Consider the following 16,031-nt stretch of genomic DNA (forward strand, 5'->3'; position numbering starts at 1 on the left):
AATAATAGAAGAAAAATTCATGTCTGAGTTTGATCAGGGCGATGTTATATGCGATAAGGCTTCTGTCGACGGAAAGAAAATTTATGGTGATGATTTAGCTATAGAACGAGAAGAATATGAACCTGACATAAACAAAAAATAAAGGACTATAATGATAATGATGTTGAGAGATTTTATTTTTATTTACGTCCATGAGTGCAACCGGACGGAAGTGACGACTGGGATGAGTACATTTTCCACTGAGAATTACGCAGAGCTTTGACAATGGAGTGACCGTGACAACATTTTGGCAGTTAGCGCAAGACTCAGTGTGCTGCATATACTTCCTACAAAAGTCTATTTGTTGAAGATAAGCAGTCATATTCTACTCTTGTTGGGAAACTTGGACAAAGATTTGGAATCACCCGTCAACAAAATATTCTGCTTTGTTTCCTGTCTGTCTGTACAAAGTCATTTATGTCAGCAAATACTGTGATATCTGGATATTATTTTGCATGGGTACAAATCTTAGGTACATTATGATAATAGATAAATTCACGATCTTGTATTTTTAGAAAACAATTTCTCGGTACTAATTATCCAGACATATCTAGATGTAATGATTGACAGAAACATTGTTTAAATAGCCATAAATCACACATAGACACAGCATGTTCTGCATAAATGCTGAGTAAAAATGCCACAAAAAACCCAAGGATACTATGTATTCAAGTTAGTATTTATCAGTTTTTATGGGATAGATATTGGACAGTTGCTAGTAAAGGCTATTAAATTAAGTATGACATTTTGTGAAAATCCCCCACATTCGAAAGGAGTTATTAAATGTAAACCATAATGTGATAAATCGTTGCAAGACATTTCAAACTGGAGACCCATTTCACTTCTAAATGTATCCTACAGTGTTGCGTCTGTGAGCGCGATTCAAGCCGTAATCCCCACTACACTAATATCAGGTAGGGTTTTCGTAAAGACCATTTATTGGAGAGAATATAAGAAACTTATATGATTTAATGTTTTTCACCTTAAAGCCCATCATTTCCTGTCCACTTGACGTTACTCATTGGAAGTGTAGCAAACCCATGCCACCAGCAGATAGAGATGTCAGTTCTAACTACGTTGCGTCACCATGTATATGCTGGACCAGGTTAAAACAACGATGTAAATTTCAGAATTACATAACCCGTTATAAAGATTTGGATTATACGTCAATGTTGTTCGGGTATCGTTACTCACTTAAACATACATAAATTGTCGAATACTAACCGTGGTATTTCGATTGAGACAGGCCATAAATGTATTGTTTCCTCTGGAGTAATGTACTCTTGAACGGCAGCATTTTTAGTTTTAGATGGTTTTATAATCTAAAACAAGACTGTACAAAACAGATACATATGTTTATTGTACTTAGTCAAAGAATAACACAAAATGTAAAAACAAATTGCTAATATGTTACACCAAGTCTTAATTAGTGCTGCGTTTTCTAAAAGCCAAATCCCAACTCCCCACCTCCTAAAACACTGAGAGCACTGAAATTAGAAGAGCACAAAAATATTAGTACGATAGGCTTCAATTCATGTACATAATTTGAGGTCATCAGGTCATCAGGATATACTACAGAGAAATTTGAGATAAGGTCGCTTCAATGTTCCCAAGAAAGATGTTAATAAACTGAATGCACACACACCCATCACACAAACACACAGCACACACACCATTCAATTTACATTTTGACACACAGAAGCTGAACTATCCAAAATAAAGAAAAACATTCAGGCTAAATCAAAGTGTGTGCACGTTAGCTTAGATAGAATACTTTTTTAACGGTAGATCTTTTCGTTGTAGCTAATTTTTCTTTGCTCGCATAATCAGTATCCTATAGTTCTCTAATGGCAATATTTAGTGTCAGTCCATAAGGGATTTGACACATTTTGCGGCATATGGAGGGACTGGACAGAGTGTTTATCTGTTCTTAAATGGTTGGCAAATTTTGTGCCGACTTTGTTTGCGATAAGGCTTTTGTGATTGTTCAATTCTTTTTTCTAAAGTCAACTGGTTTACTGATATACATGCCACAGCTAGGTCATTGTTGATACGAAAGTGCCACCCTTTGTTGACAGTCCTCGATTTGGATCAATGCCTTAGCTTTGTCTATAGCTTGATCTCTGGAATATATACATTTTAAGAAACGTACTGGAATCCCATCCTTAGGTAGCAATTTTTAATCCACGCCTTTGTATATTGCATTTTTTTTATACGCTATCATTGTATACTTCCTACACACAACACCTTTTCCGCATCACCCCGTACACAGATGTAATGACCAATAATTTTTCCGCCTTTATATTTGCTATAGAAAACATTCTCAAACTGAAGATTGTTGTTGTTGTTATAGGGTTTAACGCCAATTTTCAGCACAAGATAGGCTATACATGGCGGCCAGTATACATTTTGGATACAGAACCTGGGGAAAGCCCGGAAAGAACACCCTACCCACGAAAAGCTACTGGCAAGTTTTCTCGCATACTCACATTGGGCGAGCGCGAGACTCGAACCCACGCAGACAGAGGTGAAGAAAAAAACCCTGAAAAAGCCACTATTGCACCGGCACTACCTTTGTAAAACAAAGCGGTAGATTTAATTTGAAACAAAGGTGCACAGTTACACTATATTGAATTCAACAGTTGGGATAAACGTATGTTCAAAGCAAGTTGTTCACAAAATATGATACAAACTAATTTCATCGTACTAGTAGGGAGAAACATTAACACGTAATTTAAATACATATCGTGAGAGCCTGGCTCTCAATGGACAGTATCCATCCCACATGTTAACTTTATTTCTCTAGTAAGTATACTCCAAAATGTCAGTTAATTTAAATGAAAGTGCATTTATCCTTTCAAGGACCTTAGTGGAGGCAGACAACGTGTCTATTTCACCGGCGTAATCTATGGAAAAGTATACTATTGATAAACTTTAAAACTCAGTGCTTAAGTCGGAGATAACGTAAGAGAAGGACAGACGTATTTGAATCACTCTATCGCCCTGGCATATGTTTAAATTTAACGCGGGGTGAGTGAGTCATCTCGTTACTAAGAACATTTCCAACCAGATATTATTAATAAAGAGAGACAGACGACAGACAAAGACCAATACTCACAGTATTTGTTCGAATCCATTGCGCCCTGTAATCAAATAATAAAAGGATAATTAATACTATTATTCTGAGTGCAGTGGAAATAAATATCCGTGTGAAAACCAATAAGCCTGAGATATCATGCATAATTTATTATAGCTCCGTTGGTCTAGTAGTTAGTGCGTCCGCCTCGGATGCGGGAGGTCCTGGGTTCGATCATACCAAAGACTTGCAAAACTGGTACCTACAGTTGCCTCGCTAGGCGCTCAGCATTAAGAGGTTATTGTTAGGACTGGTCGGCCTAGTGTCAGGATAATGTGACTGGATGGTACATCATGCTATATGTCTGCAGCATGCATGATGTCCCAGTGCTAGACATCACTATAAACAGCCACACTGCAGACATCGTAGCGATATGACTGAAAAATTGTTAAAGCTACGATAAAAATCCTAATCACACAATCTATTCTTTAGCAGTTAATGCATCATATTCTACTATTAACAAATGCAACCATTGACAGGGTTAATTATACAAATATTACAGGGATAAATATTAAATAATAACAAGCGACTAAAGATAAACATCTGGATGTTATATCTTTATCTTTATAAAAGGCATTTCTATAACTTATATGTATATATATGCATATCATTTTTACTAAATCTAATGCAGTTTCCAGAAGATGTGAAAGCTATATTAAAAATATCTTTCTTCCAAATGTTGTAGCAGTAATACAAGTTTCTCCATGTTTTGAAGAGTGTGTTTTGAATTATATCACTAAAGTAATGTTAATAATAATAATAATAATAATAATAATAATAATAATGAGGACATTGTATAGAGCCTAATCTTTAAAAACTCTAAGCGCTTTACAACATTAGACAACACCTATAAGATAAAAACATATATAATGATATGATTACAAAAAAAAACACCATGAAATTAGAAAACATTTAAAAAAATTTAAAAAACATGCTGAAAATATTTAAGGTAGGAAACATTATCAGGTATTTAAGTTTGTTCTTGCAGTCGAAATAAGTGAGTTTTAAGAGCACTCTTGAATGGGATCACTGTGTCTTTGTGTCTATGTTCAGTAGGCAATTCATTCCACGTTGCTGGTCCCTGGTATGCAAAAGAACGCTGTCCATATGACTTTGTTTTCATAGTGGGAATAATGAATATACGATTGTCAGATGAGGAGCGTTAAGTACCTTGCTGGTGTGTACACATGGGTGAGGTCGGATAGGTATGTTGGACTGGAGTCCGTCAGTGAAACGTAGCACAGAGAACAAATTTTGTGTTTGATTCTGGATCGAATGGATAGGCAGTTTAGGGTACAGAGCAGCGGGGAGGTGTGCTCTGATCGTGGTACTCTAAGTATGATCCGAGCAGCTGTGTTTTGAACTTTTTGAAGTTTCTGGACTATATATTGAGATGAACCAGACATAATTGAGTTACAATAGTCCAGTCTTGAAAGTACTTATGAACACACAAGTGTTTTAGTGGCATCAACTGAAAGATATTTGCGAATGGAGCTGATGCGTCTCAACTCAAGATATGCAGCCTTGCATATGTTCATGACATGTTGGTGCAATGTGAGAGTACTGTCCAGAGTAACACCTAGAATTCGTACTGACTGTGTGAATTTAATGTTGGTGTTGCTGATCTTTATTGTTTGAGGTAAAGGATGTGAATGAGAAAGTCTTTGTGTTGTGATCAGAATGGCCTCAGTTTTATCATCATTCATCTGAAGCTTGTTACATGTCATCCATGATTTAACATCAGAAATGCACCTCTCTACACCTTGGATGGTAGCATCAACTTCAGTTGGGTGGCTAGATTTGTATATTTGGGTGTCGTCAGCGTACAATTGGTGAGACACTGGATGATGATCTATGACACTTGAGAGCGGCTGAGTGTATAGAATAAAGAGAACAGGTCCAAGAAGAGATCCCTGTGGAACACCACAACAGATCAACTGGGCTGGAGTGTATTCCATTGGCGGACACAATTTGTGTCATGTTGACGAAATAGGACTTGAACCACAGTAAGGCTGTATCACGAATGTCAAATACATGCTGGAGACAGCAAAGTGATATATCATGGTATATTGTGTCAAATGCTGCAGACAATCAAGGAGGGTGAGGACTGTAATCTTTCCGATATGTTGATGCTTCATATACCATGAAATTGGTAAACAAAATTTTACAATATCTACTTATTCTAATGCAAATGTCTTTCCATTCTATATCTACACACGACTCAGTACCTTTCCGCGCCTGTGATGCTTTGAAATAGGTACAGTAAAACTTGTCTATAAAAGTCACTAAAGTGACGTAATAAATTTGTCCTTTATTAATATGTTTAATTTATATGATGGATGCTGAATGTTTCCTTAATATGTACATATATATTTTCGTCCCTGATAGTACGCCATGAATATATACATTTAGATTTAATAGTCTAGAGACATCTTAATGAACAAGTAATGGAACAAACACTGATTAAGAGAGAAAGCAAAATCAGATGAGGGGAGTGTTTTTAAAATCGAATAAGGCTATCAATTATGTATAAGGAATGTGCAAAATATTTTTTCTACCAGATTTCTATTTTTTACTTATTGATTTATTCGTAATCGATCTAGCCTGGAAAAGAAATGTAAGGCAATGAATTACGGGAGGCAATCAAAATGTTTTACTTGCAGTGATGTTAGAAAAATTTGCTTAACATTAAACTGATAACATTTTTTCGGAATTAATACAGGAAACATTTTTTCCTATGGAAAAAAATACTGTAACATCATAATAAATTGCTAGCCATGTTATATTTGATCAGCACTGCAGAAGATCTTACCGAATAGGCCACCCTGAGAACCGCCATTTCGCTGCTGGCTTTGCTGAGGTGGTTCTTGAGGTGTCCCTCCAATCTGCTGGGAGACGCCCCGACCCCCGATCATTGCCATGGCCGCCTGTGCTTCATGAGGACCAAACCGTATGGTCGACATTTCTGAAACAACCGAAAATCAGGTCTACAAGAGTATTCGTTTGTCTATTGGATAAAGAATATCTGGTAGGTTCGCTGCTTTTAGGAGCAAATTCAAGACAACGATTTTAAAAATTTCCCTCCCTAATTATGTGCTGGGTTTCGGTAGTTGTGTTTATCTCCGTGAGGTTTTCTACCCCTAATTTCAAAATATTTTCATATAAATTATCTTACATTTTTCCATGACATGATGATTCATAAGAAAATCTAATAATCACGTTGAGTAGTTCCCATGGACTTGATTTTTTTTTTGCTATTCATTTACAAAGAGGGCTGATGCTATCAAAACGATGGCGCGTGAAATTCCACACAAATTAATTGATAAAGTACATCCCTAACGTTTTCTAAATAAGAAAACTGCGCTAAGGCTACGGGAAAATGTGTGTATTCTTTCATCTGCATATCAATAACACTTTGTCGGGTATCGTCGGTTATTTTGTTTACAAGATGACTTGTAATTTTCGCACACACACCTGTTGCTAAAATCTGGCTCATGAAATAGACGGAAAGCCATTAGTGGATATAGAGCCTGAAGAGCACATTCGTTGTGTGGCGTCACGAGCGAGTTGTGACGACTTTTACAATATAAATAACACCCGTTCAATCAGGTAAAAATATTTTTTTTTATATTGGCCACTCACTTCTCTCGACTAAACGGGATACCATAATAGACTAGATAAATTGTCTCTTTTGCGAATTAAAAAAGCAATATGTCGGAAATGTTCGTTAATCTTAGTTATATTTTTGAGGCAGCTGGGAGCCCAAACTGTTCGTACTTGCCAGATTAGCCAAAAGAACAACAGGATTTCAACATACTGATCTTAAAACAGGAATTGTATCTGTTTACCAAGTCCCTATTTATACACATTTTCACTGACCTTCATGTGAGTCATTCAAATTGAAATTCCAATCAAATTATATAAAAAATCTGTTGCTTTCTAGCATAGTCTAAGCGCATAAACAACGTATTTATAACTTACAATCATAGAAGAAAAAAATAGACATATAAGCATGCTGTTTACAAAACGACCTTAGGACAGGACCCACAACCATGGAAAATAGATAAGCATACAATGTAGATTTACATAACAATAAAATGATACCAATATACCTTGACAACACGAGAGCCCAGTGATTTTGAGGAGATAAATGAATGTCAGAGGTGGTTGGAAGTTATTTATTTTCGTTTGGAAGTATGCTTAGTAGCATACAACAGCTTGCACAAAATTACAATGGCAAGTCATTTTCTCTTTTTTTCTTGGCACCAAAATTTAACTATCGTTTATATCAGTAAACGAAATTTCAAAGTATAACCTGATCATTCGTAAATTCGAAGTGAATCCTACTTATCATACCTCGAATATATTCACATAGCAAACATTGGACCATATCTGTTGTTTGGTGTTTACAAAGCAGAGACTGATCTAGAAGTTGGTAATCCTTCAAACGTTTCTTTCTTCTTTTTTTTTCATTTTTGACGACGTAATCCTATCACATAAATAGCCGAAATGGTCCGATTGCGGTATCTTTTATGCAGATAAATTTAGGCGAACAAAACTGTATGATTCTTCTCTAAATTTTGATGTCGGCGTATATCCAAGGAATAGGTTTGTCTAGCAGAAATAACAGATCTTGTCCGAATAATAACCTAATAACAATTATACAAATAATACAACGCAAATATTACCCACGTTGATTTGTGGGGATCAGCTTCGTACTTAATTTAAACAGAAATGCCCGTCGTATGTAACAAATCATGCTTCGGATCGTAATTAATATGTATTTCCTGCTCATCGTATTGCTAGATCTTGTTGTTATAATTTTTCATTGGGTGAATTAATATTTCAGACTTAATGTGCATACTAGAGCCTTTAGAAACTGACTTTTGTTGATTTTGTTTCCTACTCACAAGTTGTAAATTACTTTAGGAAGAATTTATGACAAGGAGTTGTTAGTTATATTTTCAAAATTGTTCTTGCAGTTACCATTCTTAAAACTGAGATATATTTAAGTAATAATTCATTGAGAATATTTGTATTATTTTCTCATTTATATGACAGAGTTTATGGAGATTGCTTTCTAATTGAACAGACTCAATCCATATTCCCCCGCAATACATTCGTGAAATGCGTCTATTTAAGCTGAACTTATTTGACTAATTCAATACCAATTTAAGTTATTTTGCTAGAATTTAGGAATTTATATTTCAATAAAATTTCGCTGAGGCTATGATCAACAAATGCTATCACATTTTTTTTGGAAACTTGCAGTGGTTCCAAATACCGATGTTTAAAGATTTCAGTTTATCATGAAAGCGATATTTGATGTTTTATGCAATTGAGGTCAGGTGATGGTCATTTCAATAGTCATCGTCTCTTTACTAAGTTCACAAGGTCATACAGGCAAAGGCTGGTGGCGAGCAATCTTCCATATTTACCTACATGTACCAATTCTGAAGCGTCATTGCTCACTGGTCGTACATTCAGAGAAAAGTATAATCCTGTCTTAGAGGAAGGAAAATATCATCATAGTATTTTTGGATATCTATGTACTCCTAGAGGGTCCTTAAAAGGTACACAGTTGTCTGACAAACTTTTAAATTCCTATACCTTATTCATTATTTGTAGGTTTAATTAAATCACAAATTAGCAATGACATAACCTGAAACGATCAACTAATGTTCAACAAAATCGAGGCGATTGTCAGTCGAGTACGACAGCAAGGAATTCTATCCCCACCGATTATTTTTGTTGTTTGTTTGCTTGGGAATTTTTTTTTTTAGTTTTGCGCGCGCATAGTCTTTTCCCCGCTGCAGGCCAGGCAACTATTGTTTGCGCATGCGGTACCTTCCCTCCACAAATCTAGTGAGGAATTTCATTCAATACTTGTACTTGTATGATGACACTCTTTCAGTTCGACCAAATAAAGGACGGCAATCTATCCAGTCTTGATTTTGTGTCTCGACTCTCAGGAAGGAACCAAGATTGTATAGATTTAGTTTATCCGCAGTCACATTTGAGTCCTTGGCTAGAACGTCTCCAGTATAAAACTAAATTCATGTTACGGCTAAGTGAATGGCCTAAAAATAATATGAATTAAATATCATATTGGTAATGAATGGTGGAATTTATGATATTGTGTTTTTTTAGTAACTCGATTACCTTTATATATAAGTTTTTACTTACCCATATAACAATATTCGGTGACCAAGATAATTATCGCGTTTGAAAGTACAAAGAAAACATTGCTGGTTCGAATCACGTTAGGGAGAAAAAATTGTTTTTCTATGTTAGTTTTACGCCGCAGTAACAAAGCCAATATGCTTCCACCCCCACCCCACCCAAAAATCGTTTCTTAATCGTTGAGATCTTTGCGCAATTGGTTTTGACAATAAAATTGCACATAAATCAATGATGACAGTATCTATGCAGTCACGTACTGCGCGTTTTTATCGGGAACGATTAGAAAGACTGAAGCTGTATATACCTCTTAGAGATAGAATCAAACAACAATTACAAGAATGGCAGCAAGCACGAGTCGATCTTGATGTGGGTTCCTAATAATTGTTTGGATCACTTATTAAACCATCGAAAGAAATCGCTGCAAAAATCTTGGAAACACAAAAACATACTGCAACTCTACTAAGACAAATGAAAGATGTAGCTGATATTGTTGAGGAAACGTCTAAATCAAAACAAAACCAGGTTATATACAGGTTAAGGGTCATACAGTTGCTGAAACCAAGACTGGGAAAGGTTCAAATTTCAGGTCATGGATCGATATGGTATTTAGAGAATTAGGAAAACTTTCAAAGATTAAAAAAAAGTCAAAAATAAGTATGAAGAATTTATTTGTGCTATTAGAAAATATGAACTATAAAAATTGAATACCGCCGCCCAAATGCAGCCAGGATAGTGAACGAGACAAAATCATTACATCCGGCATAAGAAGAAACACCATCCGGTAGTGGGTTAGTACATGGCGCCTCTCATATATGTTCCAACCATGAGATGCCGACGTTGATCGTCTAGCTAGAAGTCCGATGATATAATAAATAAAGCAACGGCGCTTTGCCAGCAATAATAGACACAGAAGCACTCCTATATGGAATCAATCGATGACTTTTACTATAGCGACTGTGGAATCGCAATTAGGTCGCAAGTAATAACATAGTGATCATACACAATATTCAACGTGTTCCCACAAAAGGGAAAGTGATGAAGACACGATTGCCTGTTCATCGAGTTGCTTAAGGAGATGTTGATCCGGCTTTATTCCGAAAATTAGCTCTAAAGGCAGATCTGATTGCGAAACAGGAATGAAAGCAACCGACGTCGTCAGAGATGAAACAACTCATATAGATGGTGATATTGCCAGAAAGGCTAGCATGATTAGTATCTCGAGGTGGCTAGCGATGCTGACTCAAAGAATCAGAGACAAACTTAGTCTGATAGCTCGCAGTGAAGTTCCAAACAAGAGGAGTTCAGGTTGTCCTTTTAAACAACAACGAGTACAAGAAAATGTGAAAATCTGTATCAGATCCCACATCTGAGATGAACTCGCCGGTACTCAAGGATGACTATATTATTCATATGCCACACTAGTACCTAACGATCGTGAACGCCACTATAAGTTATTTCTTACCCGCCGAGGCATTCATTGATGTCGAAGTTGTGCTTGTACAAACCTCTAATGCAGCTTATGTACCTGTTGATAGAGTTTGTTTAGTCAACAACGACGTTATGGTACTGTACGAAAGCGCGCGATACATCATCGACTGCTAAGAAATCGAAGTGTATCTTAACGATGTCGATGTAACAACAACGATAATTTTTGGATGAGCAAGAAACAGCAATGATTATTACCATGTACAAGCCTCGTCAATCATGTTCGCGAAAGACGCTATTGATCATGCAGGGAATGCAAATGTGACCTTAAACGATGACAACCTTCTTGGAATGAAATCAAAACACTGATTTGCAAAGCCAGATAGTTCAAGCTAAAACAAAATGCACCGGAGACAACTTAACGCACTCTGCTTCGGCAACGGCAGACATTGGTAAGACCGGTGGAGTCTTTCAATTTCTCGCAGCGCTATCCACGTTGATAGTCGTTTTGGCACCAGCGGTTGCAAAAGGCAACAGAAAAAGCACAAATAAGATTCGGGCACAGATTAAAACCAAAACATCTGCAGCAATTATCAGTGCTAAGTCTGGTACTGCTTTAAAATCGTTGACTTCAAATAACCTATCCGGGAATGTTTCTATTATGGTAAAGTAGCATTCATCGATGTATCTAACCAAGTTACGTTCGCCATTGAATCTTTTAAACTCAACAAAGAACAGAAAGGGCTCAACAATTATTCAACAATGACGCATTTGTTCGGGAAACAGTTTTTGGGCAAAGACGATCATTAGGTACTGTCTCATCGATGTGTATTTCAATGAAAAAGCTGACTGACCACCAGATATTTAAGGATTCTGAGGCAGACATTTTCTATGACAACAATCATGCCAATAAAACGGCGATTGGCTAGAAGTAAGCTTGAGTTTACCACATGCAGGTGATGACGAGACCAGAAAACGTTCGGCCGTCGGGCAATTTAAAATACGCAATTGTATGATAAATAGATGAAACATTACTGTTCCTGAAGTCTTACCAATTGTTATGTTTATTTGATTTAATTTATATTTGATTTAATTTAAGTGTTTGTAAGTTTTAAAATCGTTTTATTCTTAATTTCATTTCATGTCAAAGTAATGTAATTTTGTTTACTTGATTCTTCTGAAAATTCAGTTTGACAACTCTTTTCATGAACGCCTAATAATAGAAACACTGTTTCTAGTTTTGACTTAGCTTCCGACTTTGATTCAGAAATCACTGAGACAAGTAAACAACTTTCTATTTTTATTTTATTCTCGGAGTGAAATGATTGGTTTTTATCAAGGTCATACTGGGAGTACCTGATTTTAGATGTAAACAGCCTCTATTGCACAGTATTTAGATTTAATAATGATGTTTAAAGAGATATTTCTTAGTTTGGACTTTTACCTTGGACACTGGAAAGTATTTGTTTGTGACCAGTTTGGAGCTATATTTTAATTTTTATACAAATTATTTGGATTCTAAAAGATTAATTCTTTTTCCTAGAAATATTTGAGTTCTCATACAGAATTCTTGGACAAAGACGTTTCCTTTAATTTTATTCGGAAATTCAAACACCGGAATCTTATTGTCTGTGGAATAACAAAGAACTGTAGACACTACAGCGCTATACTGACTACAGCATACGTCATCGCCTTCCATTTGGATTTTTCTCGGGACTCGAACTTGAATTAGTTAGAACATTTCATTACTAGGACTTCTAAAATTTAATTCGTGGGTTATTCTTTGAAAAGTTTTGGATTTGATTCTTAAAACTGTAAGTTCTTACTTTTTCATTTTTACAGTGTTTATCCAGGGAAAGAAACTACTTGTTAAATTTTTCAAAGATTGTTGTTTTCACTCTTTCTTTTGCTACAGATTATAAATGCCTAAACACGTAACATAAGACCAATATAATCAATATAAACACTACCCACTCCAAAACCTAATTTACCAGAACTATTTAAAAGGTTACAACATCAAAGGGTTTCAGTATAAAAGGAGTCAGGTAATATACAGTTGCCTGGCAATAATCCTAATTAGTTATTAGTGATATAAAATTAACTATTTCTTTTGTTTCTGTGAGTTTTGGTTGCGATACGTTGCCTTTAAAATAAAATCGTGTAACTGTAGAATCTGAAAGAGAAGATTTGATAATTGTTACAACTGACCCATTTTCTATGAAAAAAGCCTTTTTTATAGTTCAGTGAACGTGTCGCAAATTTTGAAGGATGATAATCCGTTTAGGTGACAAGTAAACAAATATCTACCTTGTACGCTAGACTAATTTTAAGCATGGTCAAGTATGCATTGCCTTGTGCTTTCTATACAATGTTATTAAATGAGCACGATATCTTTAAAATATAGATGCAAGAAAACACAACTATCGCTGAACACTGAAGTAAACCTAAGTAATCTTACGTAAATGGTAACAAAGCAATTTCAGTTTAGACGGTCTGTTTCAAATTATATACATAGTCGACAAAGCTAATTTATTTACTTGTTACTGTCGTGACTATATGTATTTCAGTATAAGTACCATATGTATTTCATTAAATAATTTGGGTCGCCTTCTCCCTCTAGATGGAAATGAAGAAACGTTCTGATCTACAGCATTTGTTGCTGTTAAATTATTGTGGATTCCTTTCAACCAAGCAAAGCTTAGTTGATTGCAATTGTGTACACAAATTATGTAATCGACAATCAGATGTAAAGCCCACTTGATGGACAGACTAAACAGGTCAATATCTCAGAGGTTAAGAAAATATCTAGTCATATATATATATATATATATATATATATATATATATATATATATATATATATATATATATATATATATATATATATATATATATATATATATGTATATATATTGTTTCAAAATCGGACACTTTCTTCTTGAAAGTTACGGCGAATAACTGACTTTTTTTTAAGTGATGAAAGTTTCATTAAAATTGGACGGAGACGTTGAAATTAAAAAGTATAAACTTTATTTGATACAAAATGCAACTCGCATAGGACTCGTTGCAAACCTTTTGTGGATAATCCATCGTATTCCTGACAGATCTATTGACTGACCTGCATGTCGGTCACACCAGACTGGGCATGTAGATGAGGTCAGCAAGCCATTGTAATTTCTTTTATACGCTAGGTGACGGACAGTAGTTTCGTTGAGGCCAAAAGATCAATTGTATGCGTAACACCAGTTGCTCTTCGTTGGCCCACTTATACTTAGAAAATAAATACATAATACGAATTACTTTACCACGTTTCTGTTTTGTTTTTTTTTTGTTTTCTAAGAAATGATGATGTCGCAGTAAACATATTTGGTCACGAAATATCCGTCACATCATATTATTTTGATAAGTGGTCAAAAAAATCTTTCATTACCGCTCTTGCATGCCGTAGATGTGTTATGTTTCATTCGGCGGCATTCTACGCGATAATCGCCAAATACTGTTTTCCATATTTTGGAACCATTTATTTCTCTTTAATTCTATTGAAAATACTTATTAAAACAAACAACATAGTTTATTTAACGCCTCCCCTTCCCTCTCTTCCCAAGATTAAAAATGGCACATATGTCTGCAGCCAATCCTTTTCCTTGTATGATGAGACATTTTCATGCATGTATTCTTGCCTTTGCAGACAAAACGCTAATCACCACTTTTGAAAATTCTCTAAGGAACACTAGACACGAGTCGGCATGCATTGAAATAGGGTCATGTGAAGAATACTACTTACTTATACAGACGTGACACTGGTTTCCGGGTTTACAGTATACAGGAGACGTTTCTGCACAAACCTCTCCAAAACCTGTACATCGTGGGTTCTGAAAAATATTTAAGGATGGTAATCAAGGGGCACGGTGTTTGAGTAAGATATGAAATTTTTTAACGTTTTTGATAAACTAAGAATTCTTTTTAAAAATAATTCTTGGTTACATATACTAACAGATTTATGCATAAGAAGTGTTGGAATTATATTTTGGAAAAGGGTTCAGTTATTTTTTTATAGTTTCGGCCATTCTTGTTCATTTAGCTGCCTATTTCAATTTAACCAAGCGGGTTGCATGCATTTGTGCCCCATGAGATACAGGTATATATTCAGATGTGGGTGTTGATGTTTTGTTTCTCTACCTGCTTCTTATATGAATTTTGTTCACTAAGCATTTTTTCTACATCATATGGCCGTAGCTTTGGATCATATGAACGTAGCTTTGGATCATATAAACGTTGCTTTGTATCATATGAACGTTGCTTTGGGTCATATGAACGTTGCTTTGGATCATATGAACGTAGCTTTGGATCATATGAACGTTGTTTTGGATCATATGAACGTAGCTTTGGATCATATGAACGTTGCTTTGGATCATATGAACGTAGCTTTGGATCATATAAACGTTGCTTTGGATCATATGAACGTTGTTTTTGTTTTTGTCATTGTTCTGCATCTGCTTGTTCCTCGTGTTCTCATGTATATTCAGATCGGATGTGGCTGCCGCTTCTTCCTGTTTTTCAGTAGTTGGTGGAAGTACTAAAGAACTAGTTCCATGTTTTGTTGCGTGTATTTCATATAAAAAAAAAGTTCTTTCATCACATCATTTCATTGGGTTATTTCTCTAGCTCGAGCCATAGTAAGTATTTTATTTAAAAAATCAAACAGATCACTAGAGGCTTGTCAAAATCCAATTAGTTTATTATATACCATTTGACCTATGCTATATTTATACCCTGTGTTGGTTCTTTCGTAGCTAAATATTTCCAGCCGAGGTGTACATAAAGACTTGCACGGATTGTGGTGCTGTTGGAAGCTTTTGAAATAATTCTTTCATGATTTGTGCTTCTCTAATCTGTCCGATTTCTCCAACGTCTTTTTTCGCAATCGCATGTGGCAAGTGTCCAAGAGTCTCTGCAGCTGTTTTTGTGGCTTGTTTATCAGCCTTGGTCCGTTTGGCTATTTTAATAACTGGACCTGGTTCTTCTTCTGTTCCCGTTTGCGCTGCCGCCTGTTTCGCTGTTGCTTTTGTGACCTTTTTAATATCCGGAGCACGTTCCACAATTTCCTTTCTTGGTTAATTAGTGGTGCATATGTTTGTTCAAAACCCACTGTGAAATCTCGTAGTTTGTCTTGACTGTTTTAACACTCGGCGGCCTTATATCAATCGGGGCCCCGACTGGCCGAGTGGTCTAAAGCGCTCTCCGTTAC

The 16,031-nt window shown here is 35.7% G+C and overlaps 1 protein-coding gene across 1 annotated transcript in view; it reads right to left on the minus strand.

Annotated features, from left to right (window-relative positions):
- Positions 1-1,379: 1,379 nt before the first annotated feature.
- The window catches only part of LOC149778442 (uncharacterized), a 34,420-nt gene continuing 19,768 nt past the window's right edge, over positions 1,380-16,031 (minus strand). Inside the window, exons 3-6 of the mRNA XM_089939275.1 lie at positions 14,568-14,655; positions 5,988-6,140; positions 3,158-3,182; positions 1,380-1,526 (exon numbers count right to left, since the gene is read on the minus strand). Of these exons, the coding sequence (XP_089795401.1) occupies positions 1,481-1,526; positions 3,158-3,182; positions 5,988-6,140; positions 14,568-14,655 (312 nt within the window). The 3' untranslated portion in view covers positions 1,380-1,480. The remainder of the gene's footprint in view (positions 1,527-3,157; positions 3,183-5,987; positions 6,141-14,567; positions 14,656-16,031) is intronic.

This window comes from Sinohyriopsis cumingii, chromosome 17 (genome assembly GCF_028554795.1).
Source record: "Sinohyriopsis cumingii isolate HCF-2022 chromosome 17, ASM2855479v2, whole genome shotgun sequence".
NCBI lineage: Eukaryota > Metazoa > Mollusca > Bivalvia > Unionida > Unionidae > Sinohyriopsis > Sinohyriopsis cumingii.